At 39.4% G+C, this 16,244-nt stretch overlaps 1 protein-coding gene and 1 pseudogene across 1 annotated transcript; one reads left to right on the forward strand and one right to left on the reverse strand.

Moving 5' to 3' along the window:
* LOC140244354 (ATP-binding cassette sub-family C member 12-like) overlaps positions 1–16,244 on the forward strand; it is a 126,575-nt pseudogene that overhangs the window by 61,233 nt on the left and 49,098 nt on the right.
* Positions 12,372–14,964, reverse strand: LOC140244954 (sialidase-1-like). The gene is made up of 3 exons (XM_072324561.1): positions 14,343–14,964; positions 13,290–13,384; positions 12,372–12,773 (listed from the first exon to the last, which is right to left on the reverse strand). Exons 1-3 carry the CDS (start codon positions 14,962–14,964, stop codon positions 12,372–12,374), a joined length of 1,119 nt encoding a protein of 372 aa, XP_072180662.1.

Genomic DNA, 16,244 nt, shown 5'->3' on the forward strand with positions numbered 1-16,244 from the left:
ACATTAAGTTCAGGTCACGCTCTATCTTACATTTTAATGCTAATTACCTAGGACATTATTACGCGCGCGTACGCGCGCGTCAAACTTTTAAAAGGCTCAAAACAACTTACCAATGGGAAATCTCGAAGTTTCAGACAATTTTAAGCGTTTCGCGCGTTCGCGTCCGTCCGCACATTTTCGCGCGTAGTGCGCGTAAGCAACATGAAAATGCACATTTTTTGACAGATTTGGATTCCTGATACATTAAGCAACAATATCCATTGATTTCCGATCAATTTTGACCTATAACAAAGGAATGCGTTGGCGGCAAAGTTGAAATTTCGTGTGCGCGTCTATGTGCAAATATAGCGAAAAACATGTCTTTGTTTATTTCGCCATAGCTCTTTAAAACGTCTGGTTACCCTATGTTTTTATTGCATATTACAAAAACATATGAATTGGAAATAACGTTTCAAGCATCAATATCTCCATGAATACATTATGACGTCATCATATCATCATCTGAAATAAAAAAAGTGGAATTAAATTTTTTAAGGTACTGTTTCTGACATTCATTTGCTCGTATCTCTGTTGTTTAAGCTCAATATTATCCCAAATTCAGATATGTTGTACTTTGAACATTTGCCTTTCAAGTCCAGGTCATAGTTTTGAAATTTGATGACGTCATCATGCTTTAAATTGTGTTTAAAGGTAAAGACGCAAAATCGGACAAGTTTACGTGTTATGTCTATGGGAGGTGATTTTTTTAGAAACCATGCATTGACTTGACAACGTTTAAGCACCTTTATCTCAGCTGATTTTGCTTCATTTCCTCTGAAACTTAAGTATGTTGTAGCTGTGACAATAATCTGCAGTAATCATGCATTTTATTCTTTGAAATATCCTCATGAGGTTGACAATTTTGCAATTTAAAACTGAAAATGAGAATGGAATGCGGACGAAACGATTCCTGATTCATCTTTCACGTACATAAGTTTACGTTCCTCTAATTTTCTCGTCGAGACGAATGGCCGAGCGGTTAGAGGCGTCGTCTCAGAAACCATGAGGTTGCACACGTACGGGTTCGATCCTCACAAGAGCACGAAAGAAAATAATTATTTTTTTTAACTTTTTTTTTTTCTTCAATGGAGTACTACACCTTCGTCCATGTAGAAAACACGTTTGCATGTAAACACACCTATACGCACACACTCACACAGTATACCTTTGTTTTGCGTTGGAGACTGCATTACTTCGACTGCTGCAAAATTTTGCAGGCTGGGCTTTTTAAACTGATATAGTATATTGTAACAAAATGAAATTTGTTCATATCAATTCAGTAACACAATGTAGTCGTGGTTACTTTGTGCTGATTTACACATGTAACAAGCTATACATTGTAAAAAAGGTATTTGCATTGTTCCTTTAAGTCAGTCTTCTGTATTGATGATTATTTGTCAATTAGTGGTTTTTGTGGAGTTTCAGATGGTGATAAAAAGTATGAATGATAAGTGCAGCGATAATTCCTACAGTAAGTTCAAAGTTGTGTTACAGATGTTTGATACATACATTTAGCATTGTGTGTGTGTGTGTATACGTGTGTATACAGGTTGGCCATATGACACATTCTAGACAATTAATCCTAATTAATTAGCAAACGTGATCAGCTATGGAACTGAATATGGTACTAATGTATGATGTTAATGATTCTAATTAAACTGTGACGAGTTTAAAGGGATAGCATAACTGTGTGTAAAAATAAGGCAATTATAAGGAAATTTTAGGGGAATTTGATAACCATGCCTATAATAATTTCATACAGGTTATCATACCTGCCTCATACTCGTATGATAGATCGTCATGTCAATAGCAAACTGACAACTTACGATGAATGTGTTATATATTGAACAACTGTCTTTCAAGTCCATAATGTTCCCCATATTTTCTTGTCGAGACGTATGGCCGAGTGGTTAAAGGCGACGTCTCAGAGACGTGAGGTTGCGGGTTCGAACCCCACAAGATCACGAAACAAAATACTTAGCTATTTACTGTTTTTTTCCTCAACTTTGTATTACATATTCGTCCATGTAGAAATCACGTTCGTATATAAACGCACCTATACACACACACAGACACACACACACGCCATATCCCTCTTCTTTGTGTGTTGGAGACCACATTGCTTCGACTGCAGCAAACTTTTGCAGGTTGACTTTGTCAAACCGATCATAGTATGTAATGACGACGACTGAGGTGTTGTACTTTGAACAATTGTCTTTCAAGACGATGTCATTGTTTATTAATTTGATGACGTCATTACACTGAAAATTATGATTAAAGGCAAGGTATCAAAACCAGCCGATTATAGGTTTTATGTCTGCGGGACGTATTTTTTCCAAGTTGCCAGAAATGGCATAGCGACCTCAGTCGTTACAAGGCCGCTTTTCCGTCTAGCAATGCAATAGATGTTCACACGGCCACGTTAGTTGAGTGGGCATTGACTTTCCCCCTGTTATATCTATACATTGTTTTTTTTTTTTTTTTTTTGTCTTACCATTTCCGTGGATGACCCGTGGCCGAGTGGTTACAAAAACGGTTTCGCAAGCACGCTCAATATAACTTTAAGGTGCCTATATCACATTCTTTTCTTTGTCGATCACAGATGACTGTCATCTGATGACCACAAGCGTATCACCTAACTCGTCCTCAATGTGACGAGTTTTCATGTCTCGTTATTCTTCTTTCTTTCTGGACAATTTTGTGTCATCAATATCTCAAGAATGACATTACGGAATAACATGACATTTTCAGGGAACATGTCTCATGACAATATCTAGCCACAATAAGGTTTTCATGACAGTAACATATCTATGACGTCATGTAGGCGCCATTTTGTGATTTTCGGACCATGTTACATGATCGATCATAACTTCATAAATAAAGGTCATTTCTGTATCATTTTCGGTGGACATTAAGTTCAGGTCACGCTCTATCTTACATTTTAATGCGAATTACCTAAGACATTATTACGTGCGCGTACGTGCGCGTCAAACTTTTAAAAGGCTCAAAACAACTTACCAATGGGAAATCTCGAAGTTTCAGACAATTTTAAGCGTTTCGCGCGTTCGCGTCCGTTCGCACATTTTCGCGCGTAGTGCGCGTAAGCAAAATCAAAATGCACATTTTTTGACAGATTTGGATTCCTGATACATTAAGTAACAATATCCATTGATTTCCGATCAATTTTGACCTATAACAAAGGAATGCGTTGGCGTCAAAGTTGAAATTTCGTGTGCGCGTCTATGTGCAAATATAGCGAAAAACATGTCTTTGTTTATTTCGCCATAGCTCTTTAAAACGTCTGGTTACCCTATGTTTTTATTGCATATTACAAAAACATATGAATTGGAAATAACGTTTCAAGTAGCAATATCTCCATGAATACATTATGACGTCATCATATCATCATCTGAAATCAAAAAAGTGGAATTAATTTTTTTAAGGTACTGTTTCTGAGATTCATTTGCTCGTATCTCTGTTGTTTAAGCTCAATATTATCCCAAATTCAGATATGTTGTACTTTGAACATTTGCCTTTCAAGTCCATGTCATAGTTTTGAAATTTGATGACGTCATCATGCTTTAAATTGTGTTTAAAGGTAAAGACGCAAAATCGGACAAGTTTACGTGTTATGTCTATGGGAGGTGATTTTTTTAGAAACCATGCATTGACTTGACAACGTTTAAGCACCTTTATCTCAGCTGATTTTGCTTCATTTCCTCTGAAACTTAAGTATGTTGTAGCTGTGACAATAAGCTGCAGTAATCATGCATTTTATTCTTTGAAATCTCCTCATGAGGTTGACAATTTTGCAATTTAAAACTGAAAATGAGAATGGAATGCGGACCAAACGATTCCTGATTCATCTTTCACGTACATAAGTTTACGTTCCTCTAATTTTCTCGTCGAGACGTATGGCCGAGTGGTTAGAGGTGTCGTCTTAGAAACGTGAGGTTGCACACGTACGGGTTCGATCCTCACAAGAGCACTAAAGAAAATAATAATTCTTTTTATACTTTTTTTTTGTGCAAATCACGTTTGCATGTAAACACACCTATACGCACACACTCACACAGTATACCTTTGTTTTGCGTTGGAGACTGCATTACTTCGATTGCTGCAAAATTTTGCAGGCTGGGCTTTTCAAACTGATAAAGTATAATGTAACAAAATGAAATTTGTTCATATCAATTCAGTAACACAATGTAGTCGTGGTTACTTTGTGCTGATTTATACATGTAACAAGCTATACATTGTAAAAAGGTATTCAGTCTTCTGTATTGATGATTATTTGTCAATTAGTGGTTTTTGTGTTGTTTCAGATAGTGATAAAAAGTATGGATGATAAGTGCAGCGATAATTCCTACAGTTTATATAGTTCAAAGTTGTGTTACAGATGTTTGATACATACATTTAGCATTGTGTGTGTGTGTGTATACGTGTGTATACAGGTTGGCCATATGACACATTCTAGACAATTAATCTTAACTGATTAGCAAACGTGATCAGCTATGGAACTGAATATGGTACTAATGTATGATGTTAATGATTCTAATTAAACTGTTAAAAGTTTAAAGGGATAGCATAACTGTGTGTAAAAATAAGGCAATTATAAGGAAATTTTAGGGCAATTTGATAACCATGCCTATAATAATTTCATACAGGTACTAATACCTGCCTCATAGTCGTGTGATAGATCGTCATGTCAATAGCAAACTGACAACGTACGATGAATGTGTTATATATTGAACAACTGTCTTTCAAGTCCAAAACGTTCCCCATATTTTCCCGTCGAGACGTGTGGCCGAGTGGTTAAAGGCGGCGTCTCAGTGACGTGAGGTTGCGGGTTCGAACCCCACAAGATCACGAAACAAAGTACTTAGCTACTTTACTGTTTTTTTTTTTCTTCAATTTTGTATTACATATTCGTCCATGTAGAAATCACGTTCGTATATAAACGCACCTATACACACACACAGACACACACACACGCCATATCCCTCTTTTTTGTGTGTTCGAGACCACATTGCTTCGACTGCAGCAAATTTTGCAGGTTGACTTTGTCAAACCGATCATAGTATGTAATGACGACGACTGAGGTGTTGTACTTTGAACAATTGTCTTTCAAGACGATGTCATTGTTTTGTAATTTGATGACGTCATTACACTGAAAATTGTGATTAAAGGCAAGGTATCAAAACCAGCTGATTATAGGTTTTATGTCTGCGGGACGTATTTTTCCCAAGTTGCCAGAAATGGCATAGCGACCTCAGTCGTTACAAGGCCGCTTTTCCGTCTAGCAATGCAATAGATGTTCACACGGCCACGTTAGTTGAGTGGGCATTGACTTTCACCCTGTTATATCTATACATTGTTGTTTGTTTTTTTGTCTTACCATTTCCGTGGATGACCCGTGGCCGAGTGGTTACAGAAACGGTTTCGCATGCACGCTCAATACAACTTCAAGGTGCCTATATCACATTCTTTTCTTTGTCGATCACAGATGACTGTCATCTGATGACCACAAGCGTATCACCTAACTCGTCCTCAATGTGACGAGTTTTCATGTCTCGTGTTTATTTTGGGGCTTGTCGTTTTTTTTTTGTGTGTGTGTGTGTGTTTAGATGTGTGTGTGTGTGTGTGTGTGTGTGTGTGTGGGTGTGTGTGTGTGTGTGTTGGTTGGTTGGAAGAATTTCCTTTGGATTAAAACTGACTGCGTGCAATTTACGCCCTCTTGAGTATGAACAAAGTCTGAATTTGAAGCATTCTTGGATGAGAATTGACAGTGAATTTGTCACGTTTTGTGCCGTTGCAGCGTGCGTGTGTGTGTGTGTGTGTGTGTGTGGTTGTTAGTTTGTTTATTCTCCATTTCACATCAAAGATATACACAATACATAATCATACATGAATCAAAGAAAGATTGCAAAATTCATGGATTGCCCATTTCAGATTCCTTAATTATCATAATGATTCTTTTCTCCCATGGAATCCAGTAAGATTTCTTCGAGTTGATGGATCCTTATATGATTTTTTTTTTTCTGATTTTTTGAAGTCCTATTGCATTGTGTATGTAAACGCAAACATATAAATCAGATTTTTCTGAGCGATGGAAGAAAATCATTTTTCCATATCGTTTCACATAGTGGGGTGATATTGAATGTAATCTAGGAGGAAGGCCTACATTGAGCCTGTAAATATAACGTTCAAACCGAGGAGCTGTAACTTACTCCATGGTCGGACCAATAAGATGTTAATGGTTATTTCCATTAATACAATTTGTTGCGCGGACGGACACACGCTCAAAACGTCAAGAAAGGTGGAGCGCACGTTGCTTCACTCGATCATTGTAACCCGCACTTTTGCCGCAAAGTCAGTGCTGGTCATCACATCCGAGATTGAAAAGAGTCCAGAGGAAAGCAGAGCAACCAACGGAAGTAGTGATGTCAGGGCCCTTCAGGGCTGACAACGTACGAAATAACAGGTCATTTTGCGGTTCCATGACATTTGCTCCGGCGACAATTGCTCCCATCAGTGGCGTAACTACGGGGGGGGGGGCACGTGCCCCCCCAATCCGCTGGTAAAAAAAAAAAAAAAAAAAAAAAAAAAAAAAAAAAAAAAACCTACCAAAATGGTAATTCAAGGGTTAGTAAACTGCTTTTGAAATCGACATGAAAGGATGATCAAGAAAAAAGATATTTTTCTAAGATTTCTTTTAACCATAATATTAAAGAGGTATTATAGTGAAACATTGTTCAAAAAGCCCGGAAACGACAAAAGATTGTGATTCAGTGTGATTCCTGGTTGGCATTTTGAATACAAGCAGGATATGCGCACTTACGTACTCAGAACATCGGAATGGCAAAAAGAGTCGCTGCAATGTTGCGCAATGTGATGTTTGATAGGTTGTACACATTTGCTATCAAAGCTTGATCATTGAGTTTGCAATGTTGCTTTACATACTAGTCTATATTAAAATGCCTTGCATTGCCAATAATAAGACTTGACCTTGGCTATTTCCTAACTTTTCCATCTATATGAAACACACACACTCACAAACACAAACAAATTAGGGGATGCTCTATATAAAGTGCAGATTTTGGACATCCTTCTCCCGCTTGGTCACTTCGACGCCCCCTCGCTGGTCATACCTCCCCCAATCATGAACATAAACCAACACCCTTGACTACCAGTGGCGGATCCAGGGGGCGCACCGGGCGCCCCCTCCCTCCAAAGCGAAAAAATATATATGTAGCTACAAACGACAGTTTTTGGACTGTAAAATGTCAAAATTTTCAAGCTCGCTGGCTTCGCTCGCTCGCATTTAATCGCTATGCAATTCTCCTGATGTTGCTGTCAGTAATTGCCAACAACTGCGCCCTGTGCGCCCCCTCCCCTTAATTTCCAAAGCGAAAAATATAGCTAAAAACGGGAGTTTTGGGGCTATAAAATGTCAAAATTTTCAAGCTCGCTCGCTTCGCTCGCTCGCATTTAATCGTTATGCAATTCTCCTGATGTTGCTGTCAGTAATTGCCAGTAGTTGCGCCCGGTGCCCCCCCCCCCCTCTCCTTAATTTCCAGAGCGAAAAAATATAGCTACAAACGGCAGTTTTTGGACTGTAAAATGTCAAAATTTTCAAGCTCGCTCGCTTCGCTCGCTCGCATTTCATCGTTATGCCATTCTCGTGATGTTACTGCCAGCAACTGCCAGCAGTTGCGCCCGGTGCAACCCCCTTAATTTCCAAAGCAAATATATATATATATATATGTATATATATATATATATACATACATATATTATTATTATATATAGCTAAAAACGGCAGTTTGGGGACTGCAAAATGTCAAAATTATTAAGCTCGCTCGCTCCGCTCGCTCGCATTTAATTGTTACGTTATGCAATTCTGATGTTGCTGCCATGAGGTGCCCCCCCCCCCCCCCCAATGTCTTGACCCACGGTACGCCACTGGCTCCCATGAAATATCTGCATGCTGAGTCAAACATAACTTTTACCCACAAACATAACCCTAACCCTAATCCTAATCCTCACATCGAACTAAACCCAAAGACCATATCACAACCCTAACCCTAATCCTAATCCGGACATTATACTAAACCTAAGACGCTATATCACAACCCAAGCCGTGAGGAGCAATTTTCGCAGGAACAAAATGTGTCACTCATTTTGAAATCGAAACTCGTTAGTAACGGAGGAAAGACAGTACTTTTAATGACAGCGATTCCAGGAACGTGATATTCTTTCTTCTTCTTCTTCTTCTTTTCAATTTCACCGATATTTGATTATGAAATCATGACAAAATAGATGCCGATTGAAAGTGTCCTCGAACACAATGAATGGTAAAAATTCACGTATTGTTCCGAAATAAATCAATTGCTGCGGAGGTTGAAACGATCACTTTAAACATCGACGAATTTGGACTGCAAAGCTTGTTTTGAATTGTGACCAGTCTTTGTTAATTTCCTTGTTATGTGTACACTCGCATCAAGTCAATATATTTGCACGTTTGTAAGTACACTCGTCACAGCCACATGACTAGGTAATGAATGACGCCACAGCCTGATTTCATTCCCATAATTACATGGCAGCGGATAAAATCACCCTTTGGTGAAAACTCTGAAACTTCGAAATTCATGACTTTCTTAGATCAACGTAGATAGTATAATCGTAAATCCAGTTTCCATTTAACTCCCGAGCTATACTGCCTGTGTAAGTAGGTGCCTTTACTCCTATTTATTCCAGTCAACTTTAATATGGTATCACAATTTTCATACTCGATCAACTTCATTGTAAAAGCATCTTGCTGATCTAAAATGCTCGCTGAATATCACCGACTGCGAATGGCTCTTGCTGCTGAGACATACTTGATATCAATTGTTTAAAAAAAAATCGTGGCAGCATAAATTATTCAGATTTTTCATTACTAGCATCTTGAGATACTCATGCCTAAAACCTGACAGCGTACACTTTATCTAGTGCACATATTAGTAAAACATAAACGCATGTAAGCAAAATAGGCCTACTCTGGTAAGTCATGATTGTTTCATATGAATAGTGGTGGTGGGTTTTGTTTTGTTTTTTCACACATACCCACCATTGGACGGGGAGTGTCTGATGCTACCGGTTGTGAGTAATGACCTTCTTTCATGCTCCCTTTGACTAGTAGAAAAGCGAACAAAGAAGACATAGTTGTGCTGTCTGTATATGCTTGAAATAGACAGTAGAAAGCCATTCAGACAGTCGGTGCAGAATATGTTAACTCGGTTTTCATGTGAATCACAGCGTGGCGAAATCAATGTGGTGTGACAATATGACCGTGGTGCAGCCCAGCGTGGTTTTAGAATCCCACGCAGTATTCGCATTGAAACAAGATGTTTTGCAAGATGTATCCTTGTACTTTGATCTTGTGACAACGCCTGTAATATGGGCTTATCATGTAGTAAGGCACTCCCAAACACCAGATACAGTTTAAAAAAAAACACACACAACATAACTATACCTCTTTGGACAGCCGCTCCCTCTCTAAAATCATTGGCGTTATAATACTATCATCAATCAAATTTTGTATTAAGAAACTTAGAATCATGCTGCCAATATGAGACGATGTGCACTATGTAATGTAATATTTTAGATAAATACACAGATCAACAACATTATAATATCACATGAGTGCCATGCTAACTAGGCGCCAGTCTATTTTCCAATCTCGAGAATTTTTATTGTTACTAGCCCCCATGAGCTAGGCTTTACTCCCATGGGGCGAACTGACGAGGACCGTATATACAGTATGTCCCCAGAAAAATTACAATCAGATTTTCGCATTGATAACACCCAATATGATTTAACTGTCTAAATGCTACTTCAAGGTCTTAAAATATAACATCTTAGCTCTATTTTGCAGAAAACCCCATTCAATTTGGTTAAGCGATCACAGAGAAATGTGGATTGTTGTAAAGCATGTCATGAGTCTGATTCTTCCAAGTTTAACACTTCGATGCTCTTGTGTGTGAATACAATAGACAAAACTTGGAGGGAAGAGATTCCTGACATCCTCTACAAAATTCCTAATTTCTCTTTGACCACTGACGCAAATCGAATGGGGATTTCTGTAAGATGTGGGCAATGAGTTGTAGTTTCATACCCTGAATTTGTATTTAGATTGATTGACCATTTGTAAAGATATCATTGCGGACCTGCCGTTGTAATTTTTTTTTTTTTTTTTTTTTTTTGGGGGGGGGGGACATACGGTACACTGCCTCTCTCTGTGACGGCTGTGCCATAGTATGTGCCCACTGATCTCTACAGGAGTATATGGATTTCACATTGTCCCAGGTTCATTGGATTCAGTGTACTCCTTGTGTGCTAGAAAGTTATGTCCTCACCTTTCAGTCTAAAATGCCGCTAGCATTTACATTTTCACAAATCCTCACTAGAGTCTGAGAGTATGAAATCAATAATATTATGCTGTCAAAATGACCATGCTGGGAATGGATAAGTCGAATAAAAACAGCACAAGCAAGCGTCTGTCTAAGCAGGTCAGTGCCTTGATCATTGATATACAGTGTGAACAGAAAAAAAAAAAGACAACACAAAACTTCGTATATCGGTATCCTTGTATACTTGATTTCAACGTTTAAATGTAATTGTTTGTTCGTCATGTCACGTGACAATATGGTGCAGCGGAAAAAAAAAAAGAACACCTTCCCTGCACATAGTTTCAAAGAAAAACTTGATTCTCATGGGCTTGCTTCCTTCTATAGACACTGTAGGCTGCCTTGAATGTATTTCATACATATAGATACAAGACGATGAGTTTTGATTTCGACTTCGAAATGAAAAGACGCACAATATATGCAACACCACAGCTTTTACCACGATACGATCAATATTGCTGCTATTTCAGTATCATTGTACATTGTTATACCACAACCATTACCATCATTACCGCCATTGTTGTTTTTTGTGTGTGATAATTTGATTTATTAATTTTGCATATAGTACAAATAAATACAATATACAATGCGTATCTCATGTCAGATTACACGTCATGAAAAAAAAAAATCAAATAAACAATGTCTGTAATCTGAAGCAGAACATCGGGATTGAGCAACAAATAGTATGACCGAGAGTTTCTAGCAAGCAGTTTGTGGAATATGCATCTATGAGGAAAATCCCATTCATATCGCGGGGCATTGAGGCGAGTCACTGTCCGCTGACGGCACGCCGACCCGTGCTGCATGTTCACAGTGCGTCTATGCAGTTATTGTCAATCTGCCATGATTATGAGCTATAGTCGATGCGAGATTCTACATTTTATGTGTGTGAACAATGCAGAGTGTAATAACATTGTATGTATGTTATATACTGTGAAGTTATGAATTACATTAGAAGTCTGAAGAATATCGCTGAACTGTTTGAACTTTACCTGCACTTCACAAAGTTACTCACTCCCCTCCATGCATGCCCTGGAAAACATTTCAGACAGCCAGAAACACCGCCACGATAAATCCAGCCACAATCATCAGAATTATACCATTGTGATACGTGGTTTGCCACTTTTCAGTTGTAATCTTGTTTCATTATGTATGTATGTATGTAAAGCGCTTTGAAAACCTATTTTGTGTTGAATTGCGCTATAGAAGAACATTATATTATTATTATTATTAAACGTATTACACCGCCACGCACCAACTGATACACTTGGGTAGAGAGGACAGTTTTGGATAATGTTGATATCATACTCGAGGACACATGCGCCATGTCAAGGCTCGAACCCTGGACTTCCTGTTAATTCGAGAAAACCACAATACTTTCACAACTGTTTTAAGGTCTGCAGTTAACTCTATATACCCATCTATTAGGTATCACTGGATGTTGAATAAATTGCTGAGTACAGTATAGCTCCATGGATATACGATGCGTTGGTGACCTTTAATGCCATGATGCCGCCCCCCCCCCCCCCTCTAAAAAATAACAATGATAACGAATTCTGCTGCATAGCAAAGCAATGACATCTGATGCATAGATATTCAGCAAGCAGAACGTTAAGTACTGATAAACTGACTTTCTTACTACCTTGTATATTAAACTTTTTTGCATAACTAAAAACTTCATTTAAAAAAACAAAGTTATTCCTGTCGACCAGCCAGCTTGTCGCACGATTGCAAATTAATAGACTTCCAAATCAAAAGTCACCTTCACCTTCCTCTGAAGAAAAGACTGCATTGGTCTGATTTTCTCGCCAAAACTAAACTTTAGTGTGCACATGACATCTAATGCAGTACAGAATGAGGGTGGCAAGGACGACACTGAGGTGATTAATTGAGGCGAATTTTGTAGAATTCAATGAACTCGTAGTCGCTGCGCTCGAACAGGAGTCCCAGGTTGTTCTCGTCGATCTGCGTCAGGGAGGAGTATTCGCTGGACCCGTTGAAGACCTGGAACCGATGGGGCCAGGTCTTTCCGTAGTCCAGGCTCCACTGGAGCGTCATGTCGACGCGCTTTTCGGAGTTGTACGGGTGGGAGAGGAAGAGGGTATCGTTGACGAGAGCGAGCGAGGCGAAAACGGACGGGTCGAGAAGGGACCCCTCGGCGGTAACGTTCTGGATCGGAAAGGTGATCCCGCCGTCGACACTGAGACCCTGGAGTCGACAGTGACAGTGGAAGCGCTCCTGGTTTCGAATTGTAGCGAAGATGTTTCCGTTGTTCAGTTCAATGATCTGTTACGGATGGGTGAAACGAGACAATTTGACGATTCTTTTCTGACAGTGCTGAGAAACTGAAATCAATTCTTTGATTGGTCCATATGCCGCTTTACCCTTCTAGAATTTATATGTTTTTAATTTATGACTTAATCTGTATAATTTATTGTTCTACGCATCATTCATGACAGTCTGGCTTCCATACCGTCTGCTCGTACTATTTTGCTATACATGATATTGACGCCGACAACGTCGAAAACTGGAGCAGGTTTAGGTGGATTCGGCAAAGTCGGCGACTTCGTCGCCGGGGAGGGCGCATTTTGTAAAAGGAGTCCAGTTGGCAAAGGGTCTGGAAACCAGACAACTTTTATGAAGATCTTTTGCAGGATACTGACGTTTATATGCTGATAAAGTCTTCAATTACCTCGTAGATTATGATCTGTAATTCATTCACTTTCTACAGCTGCCGTCGAAATTGCTATGAAAAGAAAATGAACCATCTTGCAGATTGCAATGTGTCAATTGTACACCAACCTGGGTTTCGTCTGGTTTGAAGTCGCCGGCAGTCCGCGATTGTTTGTAGGGTATGACGTAGAGGGGGTTGTTCAGGTGCCATGTTTCGCCGTGATCTGTTGGGGAAAAGTAACTGATTGTATACTCATCATATCACCACCTTGTGTAAAATCAGAAGAGGATTTGAACTACAAAGCCTTTTTATATAACGTGGCATATCCGTGACATAGACATGGCTCTCAAAATGATGCGATCTTGAATCAACATTACGTCCTCCTAATGAAGTCGATGCAGTATAGCCTATGCTGATGTTGTACACATGCACATTTAACAATGGTTCAGCAAATTGTTCCACAATGATTGCCTGGTGCGTGCACTTCGACTTGTATAATTAGCATTTTTTTTTAAGTGCATATAATCTGTATGATACACACAATATCACTTACCCGCCCGATAGTGATTAACCTAGGATGACATAATCAAAGCTTCACCCATGAATCACACGTTCCAATCAACATCTTAGTCACGAATCTATGTTTTAACGATCTTTACTTTGGTAAGTGACAGAACACCGTCCTATTACGAGCAGGGGAATAGAACTCTACTGTACTTTGGAACATTCGGTAACGCTTTTGTAACCAGGCAGTGGAAAGATGAGCATTCATATCAACACTGATCTTAATAGGGGAAATCAATACACTGTACTATCATGACTATGATGAATAGGAATATATTGACTCTGTCATTACCCGGTGCAAAAGTACGACGAATGATGCTATTCAACAGGGCCCCATTTCACAAAAGATGTTAGGATAGCAATTTTTGCGCTAGGATGTCGACTTAGCAGCAGCTAATCAGGAAGCAAGTTGTCTTTGCCATGACACTTGCTATTGCAGAAAGAGTTATTGCTAATATAACAACTTTTTAAATGATATGACGCCGTCATTCAGAGTGGAGATCTTAATGTGACGGTTGACGGCAAGCTCCACAGCTTGAGCGAGATCACCAGGGTTTCATGAGACATCGCAAGGCTAATACAGATAATAATCGAATCTTATAATATTTTGCCATTACCATCACTGTACAAGCACTTCATTGCCAAAGACATGTGCCCACAGCCTATGAGTCTTCCCTTGTTAGGTGCGTACTTCTTCTGGATGCCGAAACCGGGCCCAGGGGCCCAGGCCAGACCCATCAGAGCAGGATTGGTGTTGCCGACGTTAATGGGTGCTGACCACGTGTAGCCCCAGTCAGTGCTCTTCTTGTAGTACACCCCTTTGGGCCTGAAAGGCGACGTGCAGTTTCCTACCGTGTGTAGACAGTAGCCAAATAGTATGTAAGTCGTGTTGGTGTCGTAGTCGATAATCACGAGTCCAAGGCTGAGACCATCCTTGACGTGGTGGTCGTCTTCGATGAATTCTGTGAGATTCCAGTGCAAGCCGCCGTCGGTTGAGCGCCTCTGTGCGATGTACTTCGGCGAGGCGTCGGCGCCGGTGTACTTTCGTGGTGCGGAGAAGGCCAGGAGGTCTCCATTTGGTACCTTCACGAGGATTGGGGTTCGATACTTGACAATATGATGTCCCGCGTTACGTGATTTAAACATCTCCTGTCTGTGAGTGATATTGATGGAGATCGCTGCCACGGCGTGGGAAAGACAGAATGCCAAGGCATAACATTGGAAGATCAAGCTCTTCATGGTCATACTGAAGAGGGAATTCGAGGATGTGAAATATTGTTGCGCCTTTGCAACAGGGGGAGCAGTCGACCAAAGAGTTTAGAAATCTCTTTTTATATTAGTCAACGCAATGACAAGAGGAAGAAGGCGCTATATAAGATAGTCACAATCACGTCACCGGTTGAAATCACATGCGTATGCAGCTGCAATTTTAAGAAGAAGAAGAAAACAAACAAACAATAAACATGCAAACGATGTTCCGTTCCTAATCACTTTTAAAGTCACTTATCAAGATTTATTTTGCAAAAGCTGACCATTTTTATCCGGTTTGTGGACGTTTGTTATTTTCTTTCTTATTTTTAAGGGGGGGGGGTTCGTTTGTCTGTATGGCGCAAAACAATCACAGGTAAAAGAGTTGGTCGTTATACATACTAATTACCGGAAAGGCTCATACGTGTTTGTTTACAAAAGAATCAAATATATAATTATGCTTTTTTATGGACCATGCCCGGCACCTAGTTATGATCCCTATATTGGTTAATTCCTGTCTGTGATTATTATCCTCTCATTTCCCTTCTTAAAACCTCAATAATTTGTTGCCGCTTTTTACCTGCTTGAACTGTTCTTGAGTGCACTTCTAAATTCCAAGTTCCTCTTTATTAGGAAATGTGATGATTAACAAAGTGTGCTTTTGTGTGGATTTCTTCGTATTTTTACATCCTTGCATTTCTCGTCTGTTACATGTGAATTCTGTTATTATCACTTTGCTGCGAAGTAAGCATTCTGTTCGGTTATATTCCTTTGTTCGTTAGGATTTTTATTTTAAAGGAACAACCGAACCAAAAGCTAAGTGTTGTTAGAAGTTTATTGAATGGATATCTGGCGGCGGCAAGGGACTTTGGACAGTGTGTCCAATGCTAATGGAGTTTTCTGTGCCGGTTGGCACTCGGAACACACAAAGGGTTAACTCACATTTCTGTGGTTTTGATGCTGAATATTTCTATTACAATAATTTTACCATTCAGCTGGGGCCCGTTTCATAAAAGTTACTACTATGGTAACTTTGTCATTCAGTGGTAACTACCATGGCAACAATACTCAACAGCCAATCAAAATCAAGAATTCCATGGAAATTACCACTGGATGGCAATGTTACCATAATAGTAACTTTAATGCAACGGGCCCCTGGTGTTTTATGTATAGGATATAGGATAAAAACAAATCTTTCACTTTGAGCCTGTTGTTGTTCATAATGTAGGTTTCGGTGTGCGGAATTTCTTCTTCAGCATTAAATGACAATA

Source organism: Diadema setosum, chromosome 21, assembly GCF_964275005.1.
Source record: "Diadema setosum chromosome 21, eeDiaSeto1, whole genome shotgun sequence".
Lineage (NCBI taxonomy): Eukaryota > Metazoa > Echinodermata > Echinoidea > Diadematoida > Diadematidae > Diadema > Diadema setosum.